The 23,719-nt window shown below is 37.6% G+C and overlaps 1 protein-coding gene across 1 annotated transcript; it reads left to right on the top strand.

Annotated features, from left to right (window-relative positions):
- The first annotated feature begins 204 nt into the window (after positions 1-204).
- On the top strand, positions 205-23,238 carry LOC119788646 (vesicle-associated membrane protein-associated protein B-like). Its single transcript, XM_038293190.1, has 6 exons — positions 205-451; positions 7,616-7,768; positions 13,066-13,169; positions 14,934-15,014; positions 15,782-15,958; positions 20,906-23,238. The coding sequence occupies exons 1-6, from the start codon at positions 394-396 to the stop codon at positions 21,059-21,061; spliced, it is 729 nt and encodes a 242-aa protein (XP_038149118.1). The 5' UTR covers positions 205-393; the 3' UTR covers positions 21,062-23,238.
- Positions 23,239-23,719: the final 481 nt, after the last annotated feature.

Below are 23,719 nucleotides of genomic sequence, written 5' to 3'. Positions count from 1 at the left end.
GTCTGAAGGAAAACTAATCCAGTTTTGCTCCTTTGAGGTGAAACCTGAAGTGAGATTTTAGAGTCTGTTCCTCCCCAGAGTCTGAGAGGATGCTAACAGGTGCTAACTCCTGTAGCTGCACCTTTCTGCTGGGTTCAGATTTCCCTCCAAGCCCTGGGTCCTCCCCGGCATCACCCTTCTCACCCCTCCTCCCCAGCTATGCAGAGGCCGTGACGTCACCAGGCGGACTCTCTTCCTGCTGCATCACAGCAGCCTTTAGCAGCTCTGGTAGTACTTGTGACCGGGGTGACGGATCATATACCGCTGGCCCACAGATACCAAAACCCTAACAGCATCCTAACACGGTGTCAGGAAGCGGTCGCAGTGAGATAACCCCGCTCCAGCTGTTGGGATATGGCGAGGCCGGAACAGGTTCTGCTCTTGGAGCCTCAGCACGAACTGAAATTCAGAGGTAAGAGGGGAGGGCCCCGCCTGTGGACGGGAGGAGGGGAGGGGGGAGCCTCCTCTGCCAGCATGAAAATAGGGGGGGGGGGGGGGGGGGGGGGGGGGCGGCAGTCCAGTGTGGGAATAATCGAAACGGAGAGAAACTGAAGCATCTATTTTGACAGCGCTGCTTTGGAATGGCCGAGGCTTTTCTTAGGGGATTGTTGCTAGGTGATCTGCTAGCTGGATTAGCTTTCGACGGTAAAGTTAGCCGGGCCTTGTCGCTTATTCTTTCATGCGACAACAATTGAGATAATTCTTAAATACAGCGGGGACCTTATACTTCATAAAAAGTATTGTTCTTTATTAAACCAGATAAAGCCTCGTAAAACACTACAAATCCAAAGCTAAACCAGCTCCTAGCTTAGTAGCATTAGCCTGCTCGCTGATTGGCCAGCTAGCCGTCACCTAATAACTTGACAGCACGCGGGACAGGAACACTGGGCAGCAGACTCTGCTGTTTAATATCATTACCATCAGCCTTCACCGCTCGGGGTTCAGTAGCAAACATCCTAGCTACGCCTGGCATTTGGTTTAGATATGTCACGTTGCTCAGGGCCCAAACAACCTTATATAAACTCTTATTGTACTCTACTTTGGCGTTTTGTGGCAGATTTTCAAGCCCTATCCCAGCTCAAAATAGTAATCTTTATGTCAAATTAGGCTTAAAATGCAGTAATGTCTATGATATAAAGGGATTTGAAAATAAAATACAATGAATATATTTAAAAGAGACCAAATGAAAACGATGATGGGTAATAATCCATCACGCAACGGTGTGCTGCAGTATGTAGCAGCCTTAACACCATAGTCAGAATATTTTTAAAATATACTGATGTTTAACCTTTTTTTAGGGAACTCTGTAAAATACTTTGAAAATCAAAATGTCAAGACAATAGTGTTATTGGAATACCTTGGTAACATTCAAAAAATATGGATATTTTGAAGGCAAAAATTAATGTCAATGTAAAACAAGAAATGCCAACTTGCCTGAATATATTGAGAAAAATAACAAAAGTGCTTTTATAAGAAATTCATGAAAAGCACTCTGAGAGTGAAAGAAACTCATGTTTTGGTACAACATAACCTTAGGGGCATTAATGCTGATACTGGCACCTACATTTTTTTTTTAGCTTATAAACCTAAATATGATTGGTAACAAGGCTTATTAACTTTACTTTTTAACTTTTCAATTAGCTTTTTACTTTTATTCTTGACTTAACTTTTTTTTTTCCAACTTAATTTCAGCGACACACAGGAGCTCTTTCAAGCTGGGCACACGTTTCATTCACAACACCTGTCCCATCAACCAGGAATCACAATCAGAAATACTTTAATAATCCCAGGGCGAAACTACTTTCGTTATAAGACTCCATCTGTTATAGAGTGACTATAGGACCAGCTTGATATAACACAATTTCATACAATAATTAGGGGTCCTCCATCTCGCCATCAGTTTGGGGGTCCTTGGCCTGGAAAACATTGAAGACCCCTGCTCTAGACCATGACGCTAACGATATCATACTAGCAATAATTAACTCTTATCAATGAGTTAGTTGCTAGATCCGCTGTCACACCCACAGTCAGGCTGTTGAAGATTGTTTTGAATAACAAAACTTTACAAAACGTTACAACTTTGATAAAGAGAAAATGCAATTGTTTATCTCTGGCGAGATCTTGTTTTTGCTTGAACAACATACCAGGTCAGTGTCACCGAAAGAGGTGAAAACACAAGGCCACAAACCTGGCTAAAATAGTTTGTTTGTTTATCTGTTGTTTGTCACTTTCTCTGTTTTTCCAATCCTGTAGCCGCTTAGCCTTCTGTTTTGTGTTTTTTATTTAACATGGGTCACTGCTATTTTACAATATTAACAAAAAAAAGGGCCAGTTTTTGACTGATTACACTGCTGATACACTATCTGTATTTATCACACTATTATATAATTGATACAAACTACCTGTCACCGAGTAAACATATTGGATATTAGGTAATTACACATGTATACATGCTGTGCAAATAACATCTAATCGTTTAACTGCTTACAAAATGAAAGCACAAACTTTATTTGTAAAAGCATTGTTGGTTGTCACATTTGACATCACCTTACAACAACTTTAGATAATCCTAAGTTATCTTTCATTATAAAATATTAACAGCAGACTGTAAAAACAGCAACCTATCTACATAAGTTATGTTTTCTTTATATTTATTTTTCTTTTTTTAAAACCCTTTCAAGGTTGTAATCCTAAATCTTAAATCATTTAAAGAGGATTTGGTATGGGTTGTTTTCAGTTTAATTGTGTTAATCTATGGGAAGGAAAGAATTTTGTTTTGGTGCACTAGGCAATTACAATAAATCACATGCTTCTTCTTAAGCCTTAAGTAATAAGTCGGCACATGGGGTGAACATTTTGTTAAGGAAATGGGGACAGTTTAGTTTTAACGTGGCCCTTTTGTGTACCATCTAAATCCAATTTCCATAAGAACCAAGCCTTGAACTTTCTAACTCTTCTCACCTGTTTTTCATTGGTAAAAATGAAAAACGTCTTTGATGTATAAAATGTAGCTACATTTAGTCTTAAACATCAGTTTTTCTTGGGTTTAAATTTTTTATTGGTGGTGTACAGGAATTGGAGACTTCCCCCAAACTACTCTCAGTAGATCAGATGTTAAACTTGTTTGAGTCATGTGTGTTCCTTTCATTAAAGGTACACTATGCAACCGGTGTTGATTTTCCAGCGAGGCTCCCCCCAGAGGGCGAAAGTAAAAGTGCACTGTCGTAAATATGCACAGCTGTTCTCCTGGTTTCTCCGTCAAGCCAGGCGCGGTTGTTTTGAGCTTAGCAGCGAATGACTAATGCTGCGTTCACACTGGACGTAGCTGGCGCGACAGAAGCAGCGAGTTTACATGCAAAGTCAATGGTTGACGCGCGTCAAGGCGCAGCAAAAGGTCCCGCGGCTCGTTTTGAGCACCAGGCGCAGCACGTCTGAGCAGCTGAAGCAGCGCGTCGGGTGCGTTTAACGCAGGGAGAGAGACACAGCGCTGATGATCACTCCTCTTAAACAGTTTATTGACGCCTAAATTAACTTAAAATGCAGAAATCTGCCGGCAGAATATGCAGTTTGGATTATTTAGATGAAAAACACCTACCAGCTGCCGCGGTGAACCGCTGCTAATGAAGCGATCCATACTGTCGGCGCCCCGCTGGTATGTGGGGGTCTGAGCGGCTCCGACAGAAAAAATATTGAAGGCAGGATAATAATCTGAATGAACTGACTGCACTGATTACGTTTTCAGGTGTATTTTCTCACTTAAACACATATTAAAACTACTTTATTCCCACTGATCACAGCAAATATAGCTGCAAGGCAGAGAAAGGATAGTGAAGCTCCGCCCAACGCGCCTCAGACACACTTTTGCACCGCACAGCCAGAGCAGCAAAGCTGCTTCAGCCGCGCGTCAGAACTAACTGGTACAAGCAGCAAAAAGGAATCAGCAGACGCGATTTTGCTGCTTTTGCTGCGTGAACGTAGCATAACTGCACAAAGATTGCCACTGTGCTAGCAACGAGAATGCTTTTAACTGGGGGCATGTAGCAGTTCTCGCCGTAAAGCAAGACTGACTCTCACGAGACTTCTGAGCCTGTGGGTGCGGGTCGGTGCTCCTGCAGTTGCAAGTGCAGTATTTCCCCCACAGACCACCAGGGCGGCCGAGAATACCTTTGTTCAACCTGAAATGACTCATTTAATCATCCATAACGTTATGGAACACATTAATTAACTGAAAAATGTTGCATAGTGTCCCTTTAAAGTTTGTTTTTAGATGTCAAACCAAGATTATGAAGGTCTGAATTTACCCTCTGTCTTTGCTAAACGGCAAAGGGAAGTGTCACTTTGCTCTGGATGTTTGCTAAGCTGAAACCTTATCTTAAATCCAGTATTTGTCCGTTTTATCAAGGTAGACTTTGTTTTACTCCATTTTAAATGTTCTCCTCATTATAACTGCCTCTGTTGAAGTCTAGTATGGGGTTTTATTTACATTTCTCATGATTAGCTGATTAAGGGGATTTCCCATCCATCCATCCATCCATCCATCCATCCATCCATCCATCCATCCATCCATCCATCCATCCATCCATCCATCCATCCATCCATCCATCCATCCATCCATCCATCCATCCATCCATCCATCCATCCATCCAAGTGTTTTATTGCTTCAATGAATGCTTTGTTGGCCACAATGGGAAACTGTTTACGTCTACCTCCATGGATCTGCATGGATCTTGAGGCTAGCTGCAACTCTCTCTTCCCCTCCATGTTGCAGCAAACCCACTAGACATGCATTACTGCCACCTAAAGGACTGGAGTGAGAAAGTCAGTGTCTTACTCTTGTTAAGTGTAAAGTAAAAAAAAAAATAATTGTGTCTGTGATTTGAAGATTGTATTTTTATTAGGATTATATTGAAAATGCAATTCATTTGGTTTGAAACAAATAACAGCTTATTTGTTGTTAGTCAAGCAAAAAAGATCAATTAACTTTAGATTAATTAATACGTTGATAACTTGAAACCCTAGCTTTTATTGATAGGCAGTATAAAGAAGGTCAAAATATAATAATTCTGCTCTTAATTAAAAAAATCAACTTTAATTGAAATAGTCTTCTTAGAAGTCAAAATGGAATTTTGAGTTTCCGTATTAATGTAAACACAGACCTGACTTGATCTGTTTAGCAGTACAAAGGGTGTATTTAACAGCATCTTTTTCCATTTTTGACTTTGCATGTTCGTTCGTCGTCTCCCGCTTTATCCGGAACCGGGTCGCGGGGGCAGCAGGCTAAGCAGAGACTCCCAGACTTCCCTCTCCGCAGACACCTCCTCCAGCTCTGTTGGGGGAAGCCCTAGGCGCTCCCAGGCCAGCCGAGAGACATAGTCTCTCCAGCGTGTCCTGGGTCGTCCCCTGGGCCTCCTCCCGGTGGGACATGCCTGGAACACCTCCCGAGGGAGGCGTCCAGGGGGCATCCGAAGAAGATGTCCGAGCCACCTCAACTGACTCCTCTCGATGTGGAGGAGAACCGGCTCTACACTGAGCCTCTCCCGAATGACCGAGCTCCTCACCCTATCTCTAAGGGAGAGCCCAGCCACCCTGCGGAGAAAGCTCATTTCAGCCGCTTGTATCCGGGATCTCGTTCTTTCGGTCATGATCCAAATTTCATGACCATAGGTGAGGGTAGGAACGTAGACCGACCGGTAAATTGAGAGCTTTGCCTTTTCGCTCAGCTCTCTTTTCACCAGGACAGGACAGGACTTTGCATGTTTTCTTTTTCTTTTTTTTTTTGTCAAGTTCAGCAGGTCAGGTTCCCACAGCTTCGGGATATTTTCAGCTCAGCTTGTCCGTTTCTGTTTGGGTACAGCATTTATTACTGTTTGCTCACGCTACTATTAGCCACATTAGCCTCTAAATCCTTTACTATTTACTAAGGTCAATAACCTTAAAGTATTTTCATAAAAAGAGCCTTAGTCTGAACTTTGACAGCATCCTTAGCCTCTACAGGATTAGTTGATTTTTGTGGTTTATAAATGAATAAGTGTCTCTTTCTATTGATGCCAACTCATTTTAATAAGGCTCTGATTTTGTACCAGTGAGATTACAGAAAAAAGATGTAATTTAACTTAGTTAAATGTAAACATTCTTTGCACTTTTACTCCTAATAGAATCTTCATTAAGGGAGAGAAGCTTAATTATTCGTTTATACAAATTCTTTATAAAGACATCTGGTCTAAAGTAAATGCTTAACAAACTGTGTATTTCATTTTTTTAAAGAAATTGTTACCAAATTACTAATAAGCAAATTCTTTGCTTTTTTATTGTTGAGATTTTTTTGCAGACTAGTGAGAAAAAGTGCTGAAGGGTGCAAAGCAAAGGTTCTGAAAGCTGTCTGTCGACACTGTGTATATCAGGTTGCTCATCAGGATTTAAACTGTAATCCAAGACATTTTTTTTTAAATTATATACATATACACACACTATTTCTACTTGGGTTTGAAAGCTGACATTAGGTTGTTTAGGGTAATCAACTAAGCTTTAACTTAAGAAAGCTTTCAAAATATATCAAGCTTGAATCAGCTAACTTACATATGATATATGTATATATATATTATTTTTTTGGGCCACAAGAAGAACCACATGCAGTGATTTTCTTTTTCACAGCTAAATGAAACCTTCAGACCAGATTCCTTGTCCAGCATTACCATTTAATTTCAAATCTTTTGATTTAGAAGCGCTACAAACACTGTTACAAAAACACTGTTAACTCAGTTCTCCAAATATCATTAATAATTCAAGTTTAGCTAACACTTTTAGCTGAGTAGCTCCAGTTTACTGTGTTTTTAATCTATGCAGCGTAATGCTGGGGGCTGATAAGAGCCTTGTAGGGATGTGGACTGCATCTTTGAGGGCTGTAATTAATCGAAGTAAATTAGCCCGTCCTGGTTTGGGTTTTACAGTAAAATAAGAACGTGATCTTTTAGATTATTTAGCATAACTATGTTTTTAGTGAGTTTAAAACATCCCTTTCTTCTGTTAACCATGTGGGAAAGGTTAAACATCGGTTTACAGTGAAAAGTAATGTTAACAACATCCAGTTTTTCACCTGTAAAGAGTCAGTTTGTTTGTCTTATTGGTTCTGTGATATCTGATTGTTTACCCTACAGCAGCATATGATGGATGTGCATTTCGATGGATCTTGAACGTTTGATTTATTGCTTTATTTTCTTATGGCATAGGTTTAGGACTAGATTGTTTGAGGCTGTGTGCCAGTCACAGCTTATTCTCCATCCGTCTCATTTGATTAATCTTGTGTTTCTTGTATTTGGCATTCCAGTAATCTGACCAAGGAAAAGTGTAAACCTGACCACGTGTGGTCACCCTGATCATAACCTCCTTTACATACAAAATACCACGACTGTTTCTGCAGCTTTTGTCCGTGGTTTTCTTTCTAAAAGATTTCCTTTTTTCCCCTATTTTTTCAACCAGTGTCTACCTTGACTTAAAGATTGTAAAGGTTGATTATAGTTAGATTTTCCTGAATTAAAAAAAACCTTTTAAGTGGCTCTTCTGTTGGCTTTCTTCACAGGTCCGTTTTCAGACGTGGTCACCACAAATCTTAAGCTCTCCAACCCTACAGACAGGAATGTATGTTTTAAGGTCAAGACGACAGCGCCCCGCCGGTACTGCGTGCGGCCTAACAGTGGCATCATTGACGCCGGCACTTCAATCAACGTCTCTGGTAAGTAGAAATTAACAGTGCTGTCTTGGGATTATCAAATTTTCCCTGAAGTTTGATTGCTTATTTATTAAAAATTTCCTTTAGCCTATAGCTGTCATTTAAACTACATTCCAATAATTAATTATCCATACAGTAATTGTAGAAGCTATGTATTTTAAAGTAAATAGCATGTCTGAATACTCTGTTTATTGTTTTTTTTTATTTTTTATTACTTAATCAGTTGATGATTATTAAAATAATCAATTTATATGATCATTTTTGTCAGGGCTAAAACACATTAATTGTAAATTGTTCGATAGTTTTTAATTAATCTAAAGTAATATATGACATATTTTAATATATAATTTTAGGAACTGTAAAAGAACAAAAAGTTTCTGAAAGATATCCTCAAAAAACCCAGACTGCCAGACAGCTTTTCTACTCAAGCTGTTGTAAAGTGACTGATGGAGACTAATGTTTCCATGCTGTGACACCCCAGCCATATGCTCATTTTACAGCCTGCCCTATCTGGTGACAGCAACCACAGACTGAGTTACTGCTCGCTGTCAGCAGTATGCCACAAGCTAAGTCCCATCTCAGCTGCTGTCATGTTTACTCTTATTAGGCTGAAATGCTCTCAAACTAGGATTTCTCGTCTTAGAATCTAATTTTACTGGTAACCTTCAGGTTTGCTCTGTCACCAGCTTCTATTTCCAGTACTGTGGCCTATTTGGTGTTTTCTAAGCCCTGCAGCTGACAGGGTAACAGTGACATGCAGGTTCTTGTATTTCAGGAAAAGTACCATTAAAAAACGAAGCACATGTTTTTAAATAGAAGTCCAGGTGTATTAAGGTCTTCCATATCCATGTTGGTGTCCAATTCAAGTGTCATCAAGTAAACCGTGCAGTAGATTATTATTGAAGCGGACTATCTCAAACCGTATTTGGCTAAGCATGATCTACTAAAACCTCGTCTAGTTTATTAAAGTCTATGTTAAAGTCAGCGTTGCTGCTTGTTGCTATTGTAGGAGATTTGATACTAAAATAAAACTCATTTATATATTTGCAGTGCCTTTGTAATAATTCATTGCAGCTGCTTTGAAAGTAATCGAAGCACTACGATATTTAAAAGGTTGTAAACATTTAATTTCTAAGGTTTGCCTTTAGCAGAGATGTATGTTTATTAAACATGTTAGGCTGTAACATTGCTCATTATTCTCATCCTTTCTATACTTATATTCTGAGGTTGAGCCTGAATGTCGCTGTTCATGATTGGTGCTAACATCATGTGGAAAAGTATAACTCAAAAATTTAAAAACATCCTTTATATTTACAAACACTAAGATTTATATAGATGGCTTTAGATATTTCTATCACCAGTATGGGCAGCTAAGAGTAGTTTTATTATTTTACTACCTTATCCTTACACTTATTTCCTGTGGGCTTTTGTTTTGACTGAACAAGAGAGTGATTCATCTGTCCACAGAAGATATTTTATACAATATCTCAGCTCTAAAGTCTCTGAGTAATGTGTGATCCTTCCTAATAATCAGAGGGCACACCAGCTCCATTCCAAGTCAATTATATTTTCATAACAACGCTCAGCCTATAAAGTGGAAGCTGATGACTTGCAGGTTATTTCTCATCTCAAGCTGTAGCGTCTGTTCTTATTTCCTTTTCAGATTTAATTGAATAAGACAGACTCAGAAGCACACAATCAGGGGAATAAGGGCATGGTATCCCCGAGAAATACAAAGTGGAATAAATTTAATAACTTTGAGTTCATAACCTGGTTAGTTTTGCCATAAGCTCAATATTTCAGCCACCCTTTTGTGACAATGCTCTGTTCTTTAATCCCAGACTTTATATGATATGGAGGTTAGTATTTATTTAGTAATAATAATAATAATTAAACTTTATTGATCTCACATTGGAGAAATTGACCTATGCATTTAACTCATCCCAAAGTGGTGCTATTAGAACAGCAAACAGACTGGTTGATGAAAAAAGATGAATTATAATAATCATTTAGTCCCATGGAGGTGAAAATAAAGATTTTACAGCAGCAAGATGGCAGTTCTTTCAGCATTTAGTTTTTTAGGAAAGCTTTCCTATTTTACATATAAAGCTTTCACAAACTGCACCAAGTTTCATGTGTTACACTGAGTTCACCTTTGGTCTTGTTCTATTCTGCATTGTTTTAGGTTTCAGAGCACCAGTTTACACATTATTTTCTTATTTTACAGATTTAATGATGAAGGAAACCACTTTATATTTGTTTGCATCTTTTACAGACAACCTGAGCATTCAGACATCCCATCATAGCACTGTTTTATTTTGAATGTAAATACAGCTTTATATAAGCTGGGAACAGATGTAAAGCTCTTTTGACAGAAAATGTCCTTGCAAAATATTTGAAAAATATCTTCTCATCTGCTGTTGAATAAAGCTAATTAATTTAAGTTACTGTATTTTGTGACATCATCTGCTGCTTTACCTCAGGAGATCAACATACAATCTCATTTTCTTACATTTTGGTTCATTATTAGGAGGACTTGACAATATTTGTAAAATAAATGAATAAATTGTGGAAACTTTTACTTTAATTATATATATACCAACCCCTCTATTGATGCTCTTATTTTGAAAGTAAAAAAAAATCATTTTCATATATGAGGGAAGAGGTTTGGGTCTGCACTTTTTGTGCATAATAATCATTTATTGACAAACATCTTAGTGTTTACCTTCCTGCCTTGCCATGTTTGTCACCTTTAGCTTCTAAATTTGATAAAAATCTAGCATCATACAGGAGCAACAAATTAAACTACCTGAATAACTAGCTCTTTCTGAAGCCGACAGTAAAAGATGATTTAAAATCTGTTTCTTCCCCCTATGATCGGTGCATTTCTTTTCCCAATCGCAAGCAATCGTTTTAACACTGTGCATTGCAACTTGAAAAAAACAGTTCATGCTTTCCTGCCTCCATTCTCCGGTGTTCTCCCTATGGACCCAAGCTAAATGGTTGTGCAAATTGGGACTGACTGAAACAGGACATTCTCAATCTGTACGTGCCGTCTGTTTCTGATTTGCAATCTTGAGCCGCATTGATTGCTGAAATGGCGCACAACTCTGCTCTCGGGAGCATTGGCATGTGCCCTATATGAAAGTCACTCTGATACCCAGACCAGCTTTGAATTTAGGTCATTTGTTTTCAGTGAAATGAAAAGAAATCCCACAAGCATGGTGGATGAAGTTCAAAAATATGTCTTTTGATTACATCCTGATTTAAAGCTTGCAGCCAGGGGAGGGGTATCCTAAACCATTAATAGCCATTTTCATCTTTCCAGACCCTTTTTTTGACGACACGAGTAAATGATTACTGTAAATCATTTTTACGGCTTTGAATAGCTTCTCAATGACATCAAATAACACCGCAGACGAGAAGCACTGATATAGAGACAGGCTGAGGAGAAATATTCCAACTCCACACCTGCTTTTTGTTAGGGAAGCGTGTAATGCTAGGAGAGGAAAAGGCTTAAATGTTGTTAGAAAAATTAGCCCCATGGGAATCTGTTGGTCCTTCGCTGTATCATCATCATCATCACCACGGTAAAAGAAGCCAATGATTTCCACCACTTCTTTCCAAACTGTACAAGCAGTTCCAGAGCCTTTGACCTATTTAAAGAAATGAGAGACATTTCATGTTTTAAGTGGTGCTACTTGTCTACTGTACAGTTTTATCTGTTGATGCTGGATTTTCATGGGACTGTAAGTGAGAAATAAACAAAGGTTATGATAATAAAACTAAACGATACTCCAAAAACGATGTGGGAAGAAGAGTTCTGGATTTGGTGTAAGTAAGCAGTATGTCCTGTTTCCTTTTTTTTATTATAAAAGAGAATAAAAAAGGAAAAAAGAACAAAAAAACCTATAACATATCATTTGATATTTATTTTGTACAAATTCACAAGTCAGATAATTAAAATGAAATAACTATAGAAACCTGCAATCTAACCTAATAACGATATTTAAAGAGACACAACTATAGAGTCAAGGTGAAAGGAAGCAACATTCTTATTTAAAGTTATACTCGTGTTTTTTTTTTCAATTTTTGAAGATTTAAATTCAGAAAATCTGGATTTTTTTGTTCTGTAGTTCAGAGTGGCATCAGGCCGTCACTTTTAGTTCTCAGACATAATTTAAATACTGATAAACCCGCTCGTTGTGTAATACCGCTACTTGCAAACAGTTAGTGTGGTACGTTGTGACCGTTGCTCTCAAACAAAGGTGTGCCTGCCTGTTTTAGTAGCAGCTTTCATAGCTTGTGTTTAGTTGTAGTTGGAATTGAGTTTAACTTCCAGAAGCAACGTTTGGAATAAGAGTGCTTTCCTTTTTCCCCCCACAGTATGTAGGAAAGGGGGTAAAAAAATACATGGGATTTGTTGTGAAAAAATCTGAGATGTTATTACCTAAACCATATGATTTCAGTCATATGTCGACCAACATAATTGTGAGAATTTCTTTAAATACTCTATAGTAGTTTTGAATCCAGGTGATCCAACATTTATCTGCTTTTGCTCCATTTAAAGTCAAGTACCACAAAAAACAATCCTGTTTTTTGCATTTATAGTGAAGAAAAATTTGAGTACATTGAGGATGCATTCAATTAATAAAATATGTGCATTGAACCGATTAAAAACCAGTTACAGCAGATCACGGAAATAACTGGCCAATATCAGTTACTGGCTGATTTATTAGTTGCATCACCAGTCATTGATTAATATTTTTAACTCCGGCTCTTAAAACAACACTGTGTAACTTTTCAGCCACTGGGGGTCTTATAGTTGTAACTTAACATTCAAGCGCTCCTATAAGCCACTTAGCCACACAGCACTGAGTCTAAATTCAAGGCCACATTTACCCCTTTAGTTAAATCCTACATCAGCAAACCAAAAACACGTTAGCTGGGTGTCATATGACTCAGTCGGTAACAAATACCAAAGTTTCATGCAGTAACAAGTGAGTTTTTTAGAAGGCCAAGTTTTTTTTTTTATAATGACCTGGGAAATCAAATACATCCCAAATTAAACACACTTGCCTTCAAAATATCCTGCCTGTAGACAGTAAAACAAATCTAAAACTATTGAGGAAAGAAAATGATTATTTTAAAAACAGCAGTGTGGTTTTGTTCCTTGTCTTTTCAGATTCAATGTGGCTTAAAAAAAATCCTTAAAAGCGAAGTGGATCATATTCTGACTCTGGTAAGCTCGATCGATGTTTCCCTTTTTACCTAACATTGATTTTCGTTTTGTTTTTCAGTCATGTTGCAGCCTTTTGAATATGATCCCAACGAAAAGAGCAAGCACAAGTTTATGGTTCAGTCCATGCTAGCACCTCCTGACATGACTGACATGGAGGGAGTGGTAAGTTTTTCTCATCCTTTACTGGTTTTTAGCCTCTGACTGTTTTTAAATCTGTGGTCAAACTCCACCTTTTCTGTTTTGTTTTTAACACCTAGCAAGACAGTGGGCTTTATTTTATATTGTATTCCTTTTATCTTTTACCCAATTTTATTGATTTGATTTTGTGAATGTTATTTTTACCCATATTTTAGCTGTTTTTTGTTTTCTGTACTGTTTTATGTATGTATTTATTTATTCATTCTGTAAAGCACTTTGGTCAGCCGTGCTTGTTTGAAAGTGCTAAACAAAATTGAATTGGATTTATTGTAGTTTGGGAGCTTTTGCTAACAGCAGCAGTGCTTCTGCATTTCTCTGCTCTGCAACAACAACACACTTAGCTCAGACACTTTTGTTTCTGGCCAGCCTACGCACCGTAAAACTGATTTAAAAAAGATTATCAAGTTCAGAATGTTTTACATGGCAAGACAGGAAGGTAAACACTAAGATGTTTGTCAATAAATGATTATTTTGTTGTTGTTTTAGAACAACAAGTCCAGAGCCAAACCTTTTTCCTCATATTTGAAAACGGATAAAAAAAACTTTCAAAATAAGAGCATCAATAGAGGGGTTTGTATATATAATTAAAGTTAAAGTTTCCACAACAAGCACACAGAGAAACATGTAATACATTTAAACTTAATTTTGCAAAACCTAAATATTGCTATCTTTGAAGAGGGCAAACAAATGTTTGAATTAGATTTAAACTGTTATAGATTTAAAGAGTTTTCACTTAGTTTTGCTTTTTGGCAGAAGAAACACAAGTGTCTACAGAGTTTTACAAGCTTAAATGTATGCTGCAGGAAAATGTATGTATCATTGTTGGACTTGATGAATAAAACATTTATATTTGATCCTAATTTTTAAGTTTTGTCTTAAATTAATTCTAAAACATGCATAAATTCAAAAAGAATCAAGTATTGTTATCCTTCTTTTCAAATAACAACTTGAATCAGAAAAAAGTCTGCAGGAAATTGAATCTGTCGTATTATTATTATTATTATTATTATTATTATTATTATTATTATTGTCTTCTGTGTTTTTAAACATTATGCAGGGGTAAATGGGCAATTTAATGTCACAGTATTAACAGGACAAATTTGTGAGCCCAATTGGTCAAACTTTACATTTCTTCCTTAAACTAAGAGTTTTTTATTACTGTTATTACATACAACATATAAAAAAGCAAAAGAAAAAAATGAACATGAATAAAGAATATAAATCTGTACTTTTGATTAAAAAAAGCAGTTATTATTGACTGGTTGCACAAAGAAAAATGTTTAATACAAATTTTTACAATTCTTTATTGTATGAAGAAATGTTGGTTATTGATGATGGTTCTGTTATTTTTTTTCTGTGCCGTTTAAAGCTCATGAAATTTATCTAGGATTTCCAATATTATTGTTTGAAGACTTTTTGGTTATTGTTGCAAATATTTTTTTTTTTTTTCGTAGTTTACAATAATCTGATTTGTTAAAGGAGTCATAAGCTGGTATGTTACATAAATAATCCTTCTGAAATAGTTTTTACCTTCATGTTTAATCATTTATAGGAGAAAAAAACTGAATATACATCACTCAGAGCCTTCATACCCTTTTTTTTTCCTTGTGAGGGTTTGAATCATGTGAATATAGTGTTAGCAACATTAGCAGTTAGCCATGGTTCATTTGCCATCATTTCCCAGTAATGAAATAATGACATTATTTTCCTGTTCTTCTCCGTTTCCAGTGGAAAGAAGCAAAGCCAGAGGAGTTGATGGACTCTAAGCTGAGGTGTGTTTTTGAGATGCCAGCGGAGAACGAAAAAACGGTGAGCTATTTGCCTCTATTCATTATATTCTTACAGTGCCCATACATATGAGGCCATTCAAACTTTTGTAATGTGGTTTTAAAATATGTTTCTTATACTTTGCCAGATTTGGGGTCTTTCTTAAATGTTTCTTTCCAGCATATTTGTACCACTTTACAATAGATTGTACATAGAGGCTGAATATTTATTTTCCTTTTCTGCTCTCTTGTTTCTTTTTCCATAATTTCACGTTCTGGTTGTTCTCTTTTCAATTATTTTTCAATTGCCTTCTGTATTCCCTCCTTTTTCATTCAACAGCCAAACCTAATGCCTTTTGAAAGCCGCTTTGTTTTAGTCTTAGGAAAAGTTTATTATTTTTGTGCTTCTTCTTAGGGTACCTGATTTCGCTCAGCTGTGGACACAGCATTTTATTAAAGATAGGAGGGTTAGTCTACTGGCTGCTGGAACACAGTGAGCAAAATCAGCTTTCAGTGGTTGTTTTGAGTTAACTGGGCTCCCAGTAGGGGCTGAAAGCCACAGAGTGTTTTAGGCAGAAATAATGGTGATGGAAACCAGCTTGATCCTCTTATGAAATGAACCCCTGGGTGAACTCTTCTACAAAGGTGTGTGTGTCTTTGCACTGTTGTAAGTGAGCAGTGTTAAGGCTTCCAAATGTAAACAGATGGTTCTTACTCTGTCTCAAAGATGCTCTTTGAATCATCATGTAAACATTTCAGTACCAGGTTACTGATCGAATCAAAGCCTGTCCCTCTGTAACCCACTTACAGCATGACATGGAGTCCAACAAGATGTCGTCGAGCCTGCTGAAGTCAGAGTCCTCCTCGCTGTCTGGAAAGTCACTGAGTTCCACCCTGGATGATGGAGAGGTAAAAAAGATCATGGAGGAGTGTAAGCGGCTTCAGATGGAGGCTCAAAGGCTACGGGAAGAAAACAAACAGATTAAAGTGAGTAAAACGACTCAGAAGACCAGAATAACTTCATTTCTTCTCCTTCTTTCTCTGGTTTTACCACGTGTTTGTTTCGGATATTCAAAAGTAAGAAAATCCTGTTTTTTTTGTTTTGTTTTTTTTCACATGCCTTAAAGATGCCACTCATTGTTTCTCGCTTTAAAAGTCAGTTGTTTTTTGTGGGATAAAGGACGTGATTGGTTATCTCTCCCAAAAAATTTGATAAAAAAAAAAAACTTCTTTACTTCTGATCACCACTCTGTCATTTTAAAGTTTCCACAGAGCTGTTCCCAAACCGAACTCAAGATAAAACTCTACAGGTGCTGGTCATAAAATTAGAATATCATGAAAAAGTAGATTGATTTCAGTAATTCCATTTAAAAAGTGAAACTTGTATATTGTATTCATACATTACATACAAACTCATATATTTCAGATGTTTATTTTGTGTAATTTTGATGATTACAAATGACAACAAATGAAAATCTCAAATTCATCATATCAGAAAATTAGAATATTGTGAAAAGGTTCAAAATTGATGGCCCCTGGTGCCACACTCTAATCAGCTAATTAACTCAAACCACCTGCAAAAGCCTTTAAATGGTCTTTCAGTCTAGTTCTATAGGCTACACAATCATGGGGAAGACTGCTGACTTGACAGTTGTCCAAAAGACGACCATCGACACCTTGCACAAGGAGGGCAAGACACAAAAGGTCATCGCTAAAGAGGCTGGCTGTTCACAGAGCTCAGTGTCCAAGCACATTAATAGAGAGGCGAAGGGAAGGAAAAGATGTGGTCGAAAAAAGTGTACAAGCAAGAGAGATAACCGCACCCTGGAGAGGATTGTGAAACAAAACCCATTCAAAAATGTGGGGGAGATTCACAAAGAGTGGACTGCAGCTGGAGTGAGTGCTTCAAGAACCACCACACACAGACGTATGAAAGACATGGGTTTCTGCTGTCGCATTCCTTGTGTCAAGCCACTCTTGAACCACAGACAGCGTCAGAAGCGTCTTGCCTGGGCTAAAGAGAAACAGGACTGGACTGCTGGTGAGTGGTCCAAAGTCATGTTCTCTGATGAAAGTAAATTTTGCATTTCCTTTGGAAATCAAGGTCCCAGAGTCTGGAGGAAAAGAAGAGAGGCACTTCATCCACGTTGCTTGAAGTCCAGTGTAAAGTTTCCACAGTCAGTGATGGTTTGGGGTGCCATGTCATCTGCTGGTGTTGGTCCATTGTGTTTTCTGAGGTCCAGGGTCAACGCAGCCACATACCAGGAAGTTTTAGAGCACTTCATGCTTCCTGCAGCTGACCAACTTTTTGGAGATGCAGATTTCATTTTCCAACAGGACTTGGCACCTGCACACAGTGCCAAAGCTACCAGTACCTGGTTGAAGGACCATGGTATCCCTGTTCTTAATTGGCCAGCAAACTCTCCTGACCTTAACCCCATAGAAAATCTATGGGGTATTGTGAAGAAGAAGATGCAATACACCAGACCCAACAATTCAGAAGAGCTAAAAGCCACTATTAGAGCAACCTGGGCTATCATAACACCTGAGCAGTGCCACAGACTGATCGACTCCATGCCACGCCGCATTGCTGCAGTAATACAGGCCAAAGGAGGCCCAACTAAATACTGAGTGCTGTACATGCTCATACTTTTCATGTTCATACTTTTCAGTTGGCCAACATTTCTATAAATCCTTTGTTTTTATTGGTCTTCAGTAATATTCTAATTTTCTGATATGATGAATTTGAGATTTTCATTTGTTGTCATTTGTAATCATCAAAATTAAACAAAATAAACATCTGAAATATATGAGTTTGTATGTAATGTATGAATATAATATACAAGTTTCACTTTTTAAATGGAATTACTGAAATCAATCTATTTTTTCATGATATTCTAATTTTATGACCAGCACCTGTAGTATCATAGACTGGCTTTAGAGATGTAAGAATCCGGAATGACCTTAAAAGTTTTCTGCTAGTTTACGGCCCATTAGCGCTCAACTTCAGTAAATATAATAGAGATTTTGTTCTATTTAGCCAAACGCCGGAGATATAAAAATATGGCACCTTGAGGTGCAGCGGTGGCACAGGGGTTAAGTGTGTGACCCATGTAAAGTTAGTCACAGTCAGATCTCCAACTTCTATAAACAGAGGTTTTGATGGCAGCAGCGCAGCTGATATTTCAGCTGATGGAGACAAAGCCAAACAGTAACAGACCAGATGAAGCTACTATGAGAAAAACTAGAGAGAGTATAACGTAAATATGGCACCATGGGGTGCAGCAGCAGTACAGGGGTTAAGTGCGTGACCCATGAACAAAGGCTTTGGTCCTTGATTTGCCTGTTGCAGATTCGAGTCCTGGTCTGTTGAGCTTTGCCACATGTCTTCCCCCTTTCTCTGTTACCATTTCCTGTTTACCTACTTTAAAAAATAACAGAAAATAAATAAAATAAACTGCTACCGCCTAAAAAATCTTTACAAAAAGTATATATATATATGGCCCAATATCAGTAAACCTTTCTAAGGTAGGTGTTTATAAAACAAATTCAACAATATTTTAGCTTTGAAGCCTATAATTTCATAATCTTGAAGATTTAGACCTCCAGGAATGTGAAGAACATCCACCTGAATTGACTAGAGCTTTGATTTTAAGCTTTTTATTTAGGTTAATAAATTAGAGAAAAAATAACAAGCAAAGTAAACCTATCAGATTACTAAGCATGTCTGGTATTTACCAAGTACAGAATAATCTACAATATTCAGCATGTTGGTACCAGACTATGGTGTGTTTCACTGGTTTCATAGGAAACCCACTGCTTAGACAGCATTATATGTTTAATCAGAGTTGGATAACTGGGATGCAAGTAAAAATAAACAGAGTTAGCTTTAGAGCTAATAATTATTACAGCAACAAAATTTGTTCCTGAGGATAGAAAATGTTTGTTACGCAGGACATCCAGACAAACTTCACAGACACAGCTGCTCAAATGTTCAAACCTTTCCGCATCATCATGTAGCCTGTTTACAATTATTATATACATAGTATACATTATATTCTCTGCTTATTTTATTTATCTTTTTTTTTCTTATTAAAGTATTCACTTTGGGGATGAGGTATGTTAAGACAATACTTAATATAAGGGATGTTAAGATTATATTTTCAATGGATTGATTGCATGAAGTTAAATAGCTTTTATACAAAACTCTGTATCATCCAATTTACTTTGACTAAACACATTTATTTTCTCAGAGCTAGCCAGTCAGAACGGAAATGGAAAAAAATGAATAAAATGACTTTAAGGATTTCTTCCTGGATATTTTCTGGTATACGGGAGCACAGAATTACAGCTTCATAGACTAGAAACTATTCTGAAGAGCAAGTATTGGAAAATAATAGAGAGCTCAAGATAGACACTTCTGAATATAGATCTACATGTTCTATAAAAAGAAAAACAGAAATAATCACACCTCTCCCTCAAAACTCATACATATTAACTGCTAATTGTTTTCTCAACTAGAATTTATTATATTTCAAAAACCTTAAGTTTTGTGATGTTCATGATTGACAAAGACTGTATATAATTTGATATTTTCTGAAGCACATCCCTCCTCCAGAAATTAAATTTGAGGTTCTCTTACATGTGGGCCTGTGGTTTAGAAAAGTTTATATGGTTTCAGTTCTGGTTCCAGTCCTCTGCTTTACATGTGACTCCCTGCATGACGCTGAGGTTTGGGTTCCTAGAAGGGGATCCATTCGAATTAATGTTCCAAGTCTATCTCAGCCTGTCTTCAGTGTTTCTTCACAGCCATTCTGACGACCATCCATCCATCCAGAGTGTTTTTTATTAGACTTTGGCCAGCATTAGATCGCTGTCAGATGTTTTTGCTAAGTTCTTCAGAAATATATATTAACGAACTCATGTGTACCAAGTCGATAAATGTCTAGTTGTTTTTATTATAAAAAAATGTGCAGCTGATTAAATTGTACAGAATTACCTGAAATTAATATGATTTTTCTATGGTAAACAATCCATAATATCTGTAGTTACTAGAAAAGCAAAATGCCGTGCTGCAAAGAAAATAGTGTAGCAGGAATTAATCTTGTTTTCGGAATAAAAGACAAATAGTTTCAGATTGAGGATTCATCCGAAGTTTACTGTTTCATTTAAGGAAAATATGACATAATGGGAGAGTTCAGTTTAGAAAGTGAAACTAACATCACAAAAAACATCTAAAATGGACATTTTTTCAGATATTTGAATTTTTTTAATTCAATATTTCACTTCGATGAATATAGCAGTCGTTTTTTCTATTTAAAAAAAAAATACTGATGAGAAATAATGATTAAGATGAGCAAATGAAGCGATTTGTGGAGTCAAACAAAGTGGAGTCCTCCACCCTTCAACAGCCCACTTCTGCAATGAGTAATTTGAATCAATGAGTTTGCAATCAGTCACAACTATCAATGAGGTAAGGTTTGAAAATGGGTTCTGTAAAAGTTTGGTTGGGCATGAGTCACACGCGCTCCCCTCAGGCTGCCAGGAAAGAGTCGGTCTCCTCTCAAACATCACCGCCGTCCCTCTCCTTCAGGTTTTAGCCAGAGGCAGAGCGAAAGTTGGCTGCTCCCGTGGCTCAGATTAAACTAACAGAGCCCCCGCCCCACCTGCTGCTGGGAAATGAAGTGTGTTAAAGCCTGGCGCCTTATGCGGTCCTCCGGGGATTGGGTCAGATGAAAATTTAAGCAGATCTTATTTCTTAGAGCTGATAAATAAACTCCTGTCCTATCAAACTGATTGACATCGGCCATTTCTTAACCCCTTGTTGACATTAATTCTTCTGACTGATGTTATTTCATTCCCCCCTTTCATCCTGTCATGTGTTTACTTGACCCTTCTTTCTCCTCTTTCTTCATCTCTTCCATCCCGTTTCAGGAGGATGACGGCCTCCGGTTGAGGAAGGGCAACATCATGTCATCCCCGCACGCCTCAGGCTCCATGAAGCGGGAGGAAGGGTTGAGCGCCCGCTCCGTGGCCCTCATCCTGCTCTTCTTCGTGATCGGCGTCATCGTGGGGAACTTTGTGTTGTAGAGCGCAGCGCTTCAGTCAGCTGCAGCATGCTTTCATGGTGGATGAAAACAAACAGGGGATTTTGGATCAGAATGCCATAACTGCTGGGTGGGGGGTGGTACTAGTTTTGATTCAGTCCCATTTATGTAAAAAGAAAAAAAAAATATACCAATTAACTTAAAGGGTAATCTATGAGAGAAAAGAGGAAAAAAGACTCATCTTAAGAACAAACAAACCTGCGTTATCATCACATAATCCTTGTGGCTTCCTCCCAACGTTTCATGTTTTTCAGGCGGTTCGTTTCACTGGTCGGTGGGGAAACCGATTCATCTTTTAACTGGTAATTCAGCTCAATGAATCCTCTAACACTGGTGACGTAGAGTTTGATGCGACCTCTCTGGTCGCCACTGTGCAAATGTCATTTTATCAGATAGTTTTTTTTCTAATTGATGCACGCCAGAGCCGATTTTAACCAACGACTCCACAGTTCGGTTGGTCCAGGTTCTCCTTAAGGTGGAAACCCGTTTTAAGGGAGGGAGGATCCGAACAGTTGGGTTTGCACACAGGGCTATAAAACGTTCTCCTGTTGGAGAAGCGCTTTGGTCAGTGTAAGAAACACTACAACAGGTGTTTTTATTTCCTCACGTCGTTTTTCTTTCTGCCCTAATTTATTCCCATTACCTGCCAGTCACTGATTACACCCTTTATTGTCAAATGAGGATGTTTGCATGCGTTCACACGAGTGTTGCATCTGGACTTTTGAATCTAATTTAATTGCTTTTGTCATTTGACTGTAAATTTGCACAATTTAATTGCTGTTTTTTTTCCTTTCTTTGTCTTTTTTTTTTTTTTTCCTCACAGTTGAATTGTTTTGATTTTTTTTTTCTTGGGTAGGAGGTAAATCAGACAAACTTTTCCAGTAGAACTGAAGTGACGATTGGATAGTTTCTATACAGTATGAAAGCTTTGCCTTGTGACCTGTTTGGGAAAGTTATTCTCAGGCCAAGATGGAGGAGTAATTACAGTATATGATACCAAACTAAGGCAGATCAAATAGTTTTCCCTGACATCAGCAGGGGCCTGTGACCACATCCTAAATGCAACAGGGGGATAAAACGCTCTTGTTTTGCTCCATCTCCTGTTGAGCCATACGTTGGTTGACATTCTGTCTTATTTCTAGGAAATGCATGAAAAAAATCAGCCAAATGCTAAAGCTGTTCCCCACTGCTGGATTTCTTTTCCTTTCTTTGTTTCATTGTGAATTCATCTTTGTTCTGAATCACACACGTTAAAGCACTAATCTTTCAAAAAGTCATAACAGCTCTGCTGTTGTCTAAAGCAGCAGCGATGAATGAATGCAGCCAGGTTATAACGACGGTATTGGGGGTGGGGGGGATGAAATGATGCTACAGGCTTTCATCCATAAGACACAGATTATCATCAAATATGGTTAAAGGGGATTCTTATTTTGCTTTCACTGAAGGTAAAACAAGCAGTTGGTGATATTTTTATCCCACTGTGTACAAATAAAACAAGTTAAAAGCTAATTAAAAAATAAAATCTTCCGTTTCATGTTTGCTGAGAAATAAATAAAAATGTCAGAAATGTTCTATATATTTTTTTCTGTTGCGTGGAGGAAGTGTTTAATATGGATCTGATTGGTGGGGAAGAAAGTTCAAATAAACATGTTTGTGTTTTTACTGTATCTCTGTGAAGTTTTTGGGTTGAGGTTCACTTTTTACTTGGAGGGAGGGCAGAGCGGACCGGACCGCAGCTGCACTTCAGTTCCACAAAGGTTCTTTTATCTTTAGTTCTGTTCACTTCAGAGAATACAAATGTTTGACACAGATCTCACTTTAACCCCCCCTTATATAACTCAGTTATCTAATTTGTAATTTTGATCCTGATGCTGTAAACGACACTGGTTTGGGGCTGCCCAAATAAAGCAGTTATGTGTAAACACTAATTGATTCAGGCCTGGTTATAAAGTGTTCTAGAATGAACCTTCCTTGAGTGTCCGAACATCACCGTGATCATTGTAAGCACTCAAACTGTTTTCTATGTATATAAATAAAAAGTCTATCTAAGAAGATGGGTAGATCTCTTTAGTCAAGTAGTCTGGTGTAAAAAAACAACAACAAAAACAACCCAAGCTGGTTGGACTATGTAGCATCTTAATAAATTAAATGAATAAAGCTTCTTCCTAAATGTGTGACCTTATTTCCTGTTTAACACAGAAGTCTCATCCTTGACTCTTAAAATCACAAAAACTTTTAAGAAATGTCAGAAAAAGCAGTTTGCTGATTATTCGTTTGGACGAAAAGGCTTTTGGATCTAGGGCTGGCTGCAACAAACGATTATTTTGCTTATCGATCAATCTGTTGATTACTTATTTTGATTAATTACCCGACAGTCAAAGGATCCTAAATAAGACTGTACAAAATTAAACCCAGTTAAACTGAAACTTTTACTTGAGGAGTTCTGGATAGAGGAGATTTTTATCTTGAATACAGAATTTTTACATTCTATTACAATCTTGGTATAATTACTGCTCTAAGTGGGTTGCACTGTCAGCTAAAGTAATGATTTACATTCAAGTTAACAATTGATTACTCAATTAGGTGACGATTATTTCAATAAACGACTCATTGATTAATTGTTTCAACCCTTTACAGAACC

The sequence above is a fragment of the Cyprinodon tularosa genome, unplaced genomic scaffold (assembly GCF_016077235.1).
Source record: "Cyprinodon tularosa strain WSP-4 unplaced genomic scaffold, ASM1607723v1 ctg322, whole genome shotgun sequence".
Classification (NCBI taxonomy): domain Eukaryota; kingdom Metazoa; phylum Chordata; class Actinopteri; order Cyprinodontiformes; family Cyprinodontidae; genus Cyprinodon; species Cyprinodon tularosa.
This window is presented reverse-complemented; position numbering and strand designations above follow the sequence as displayed.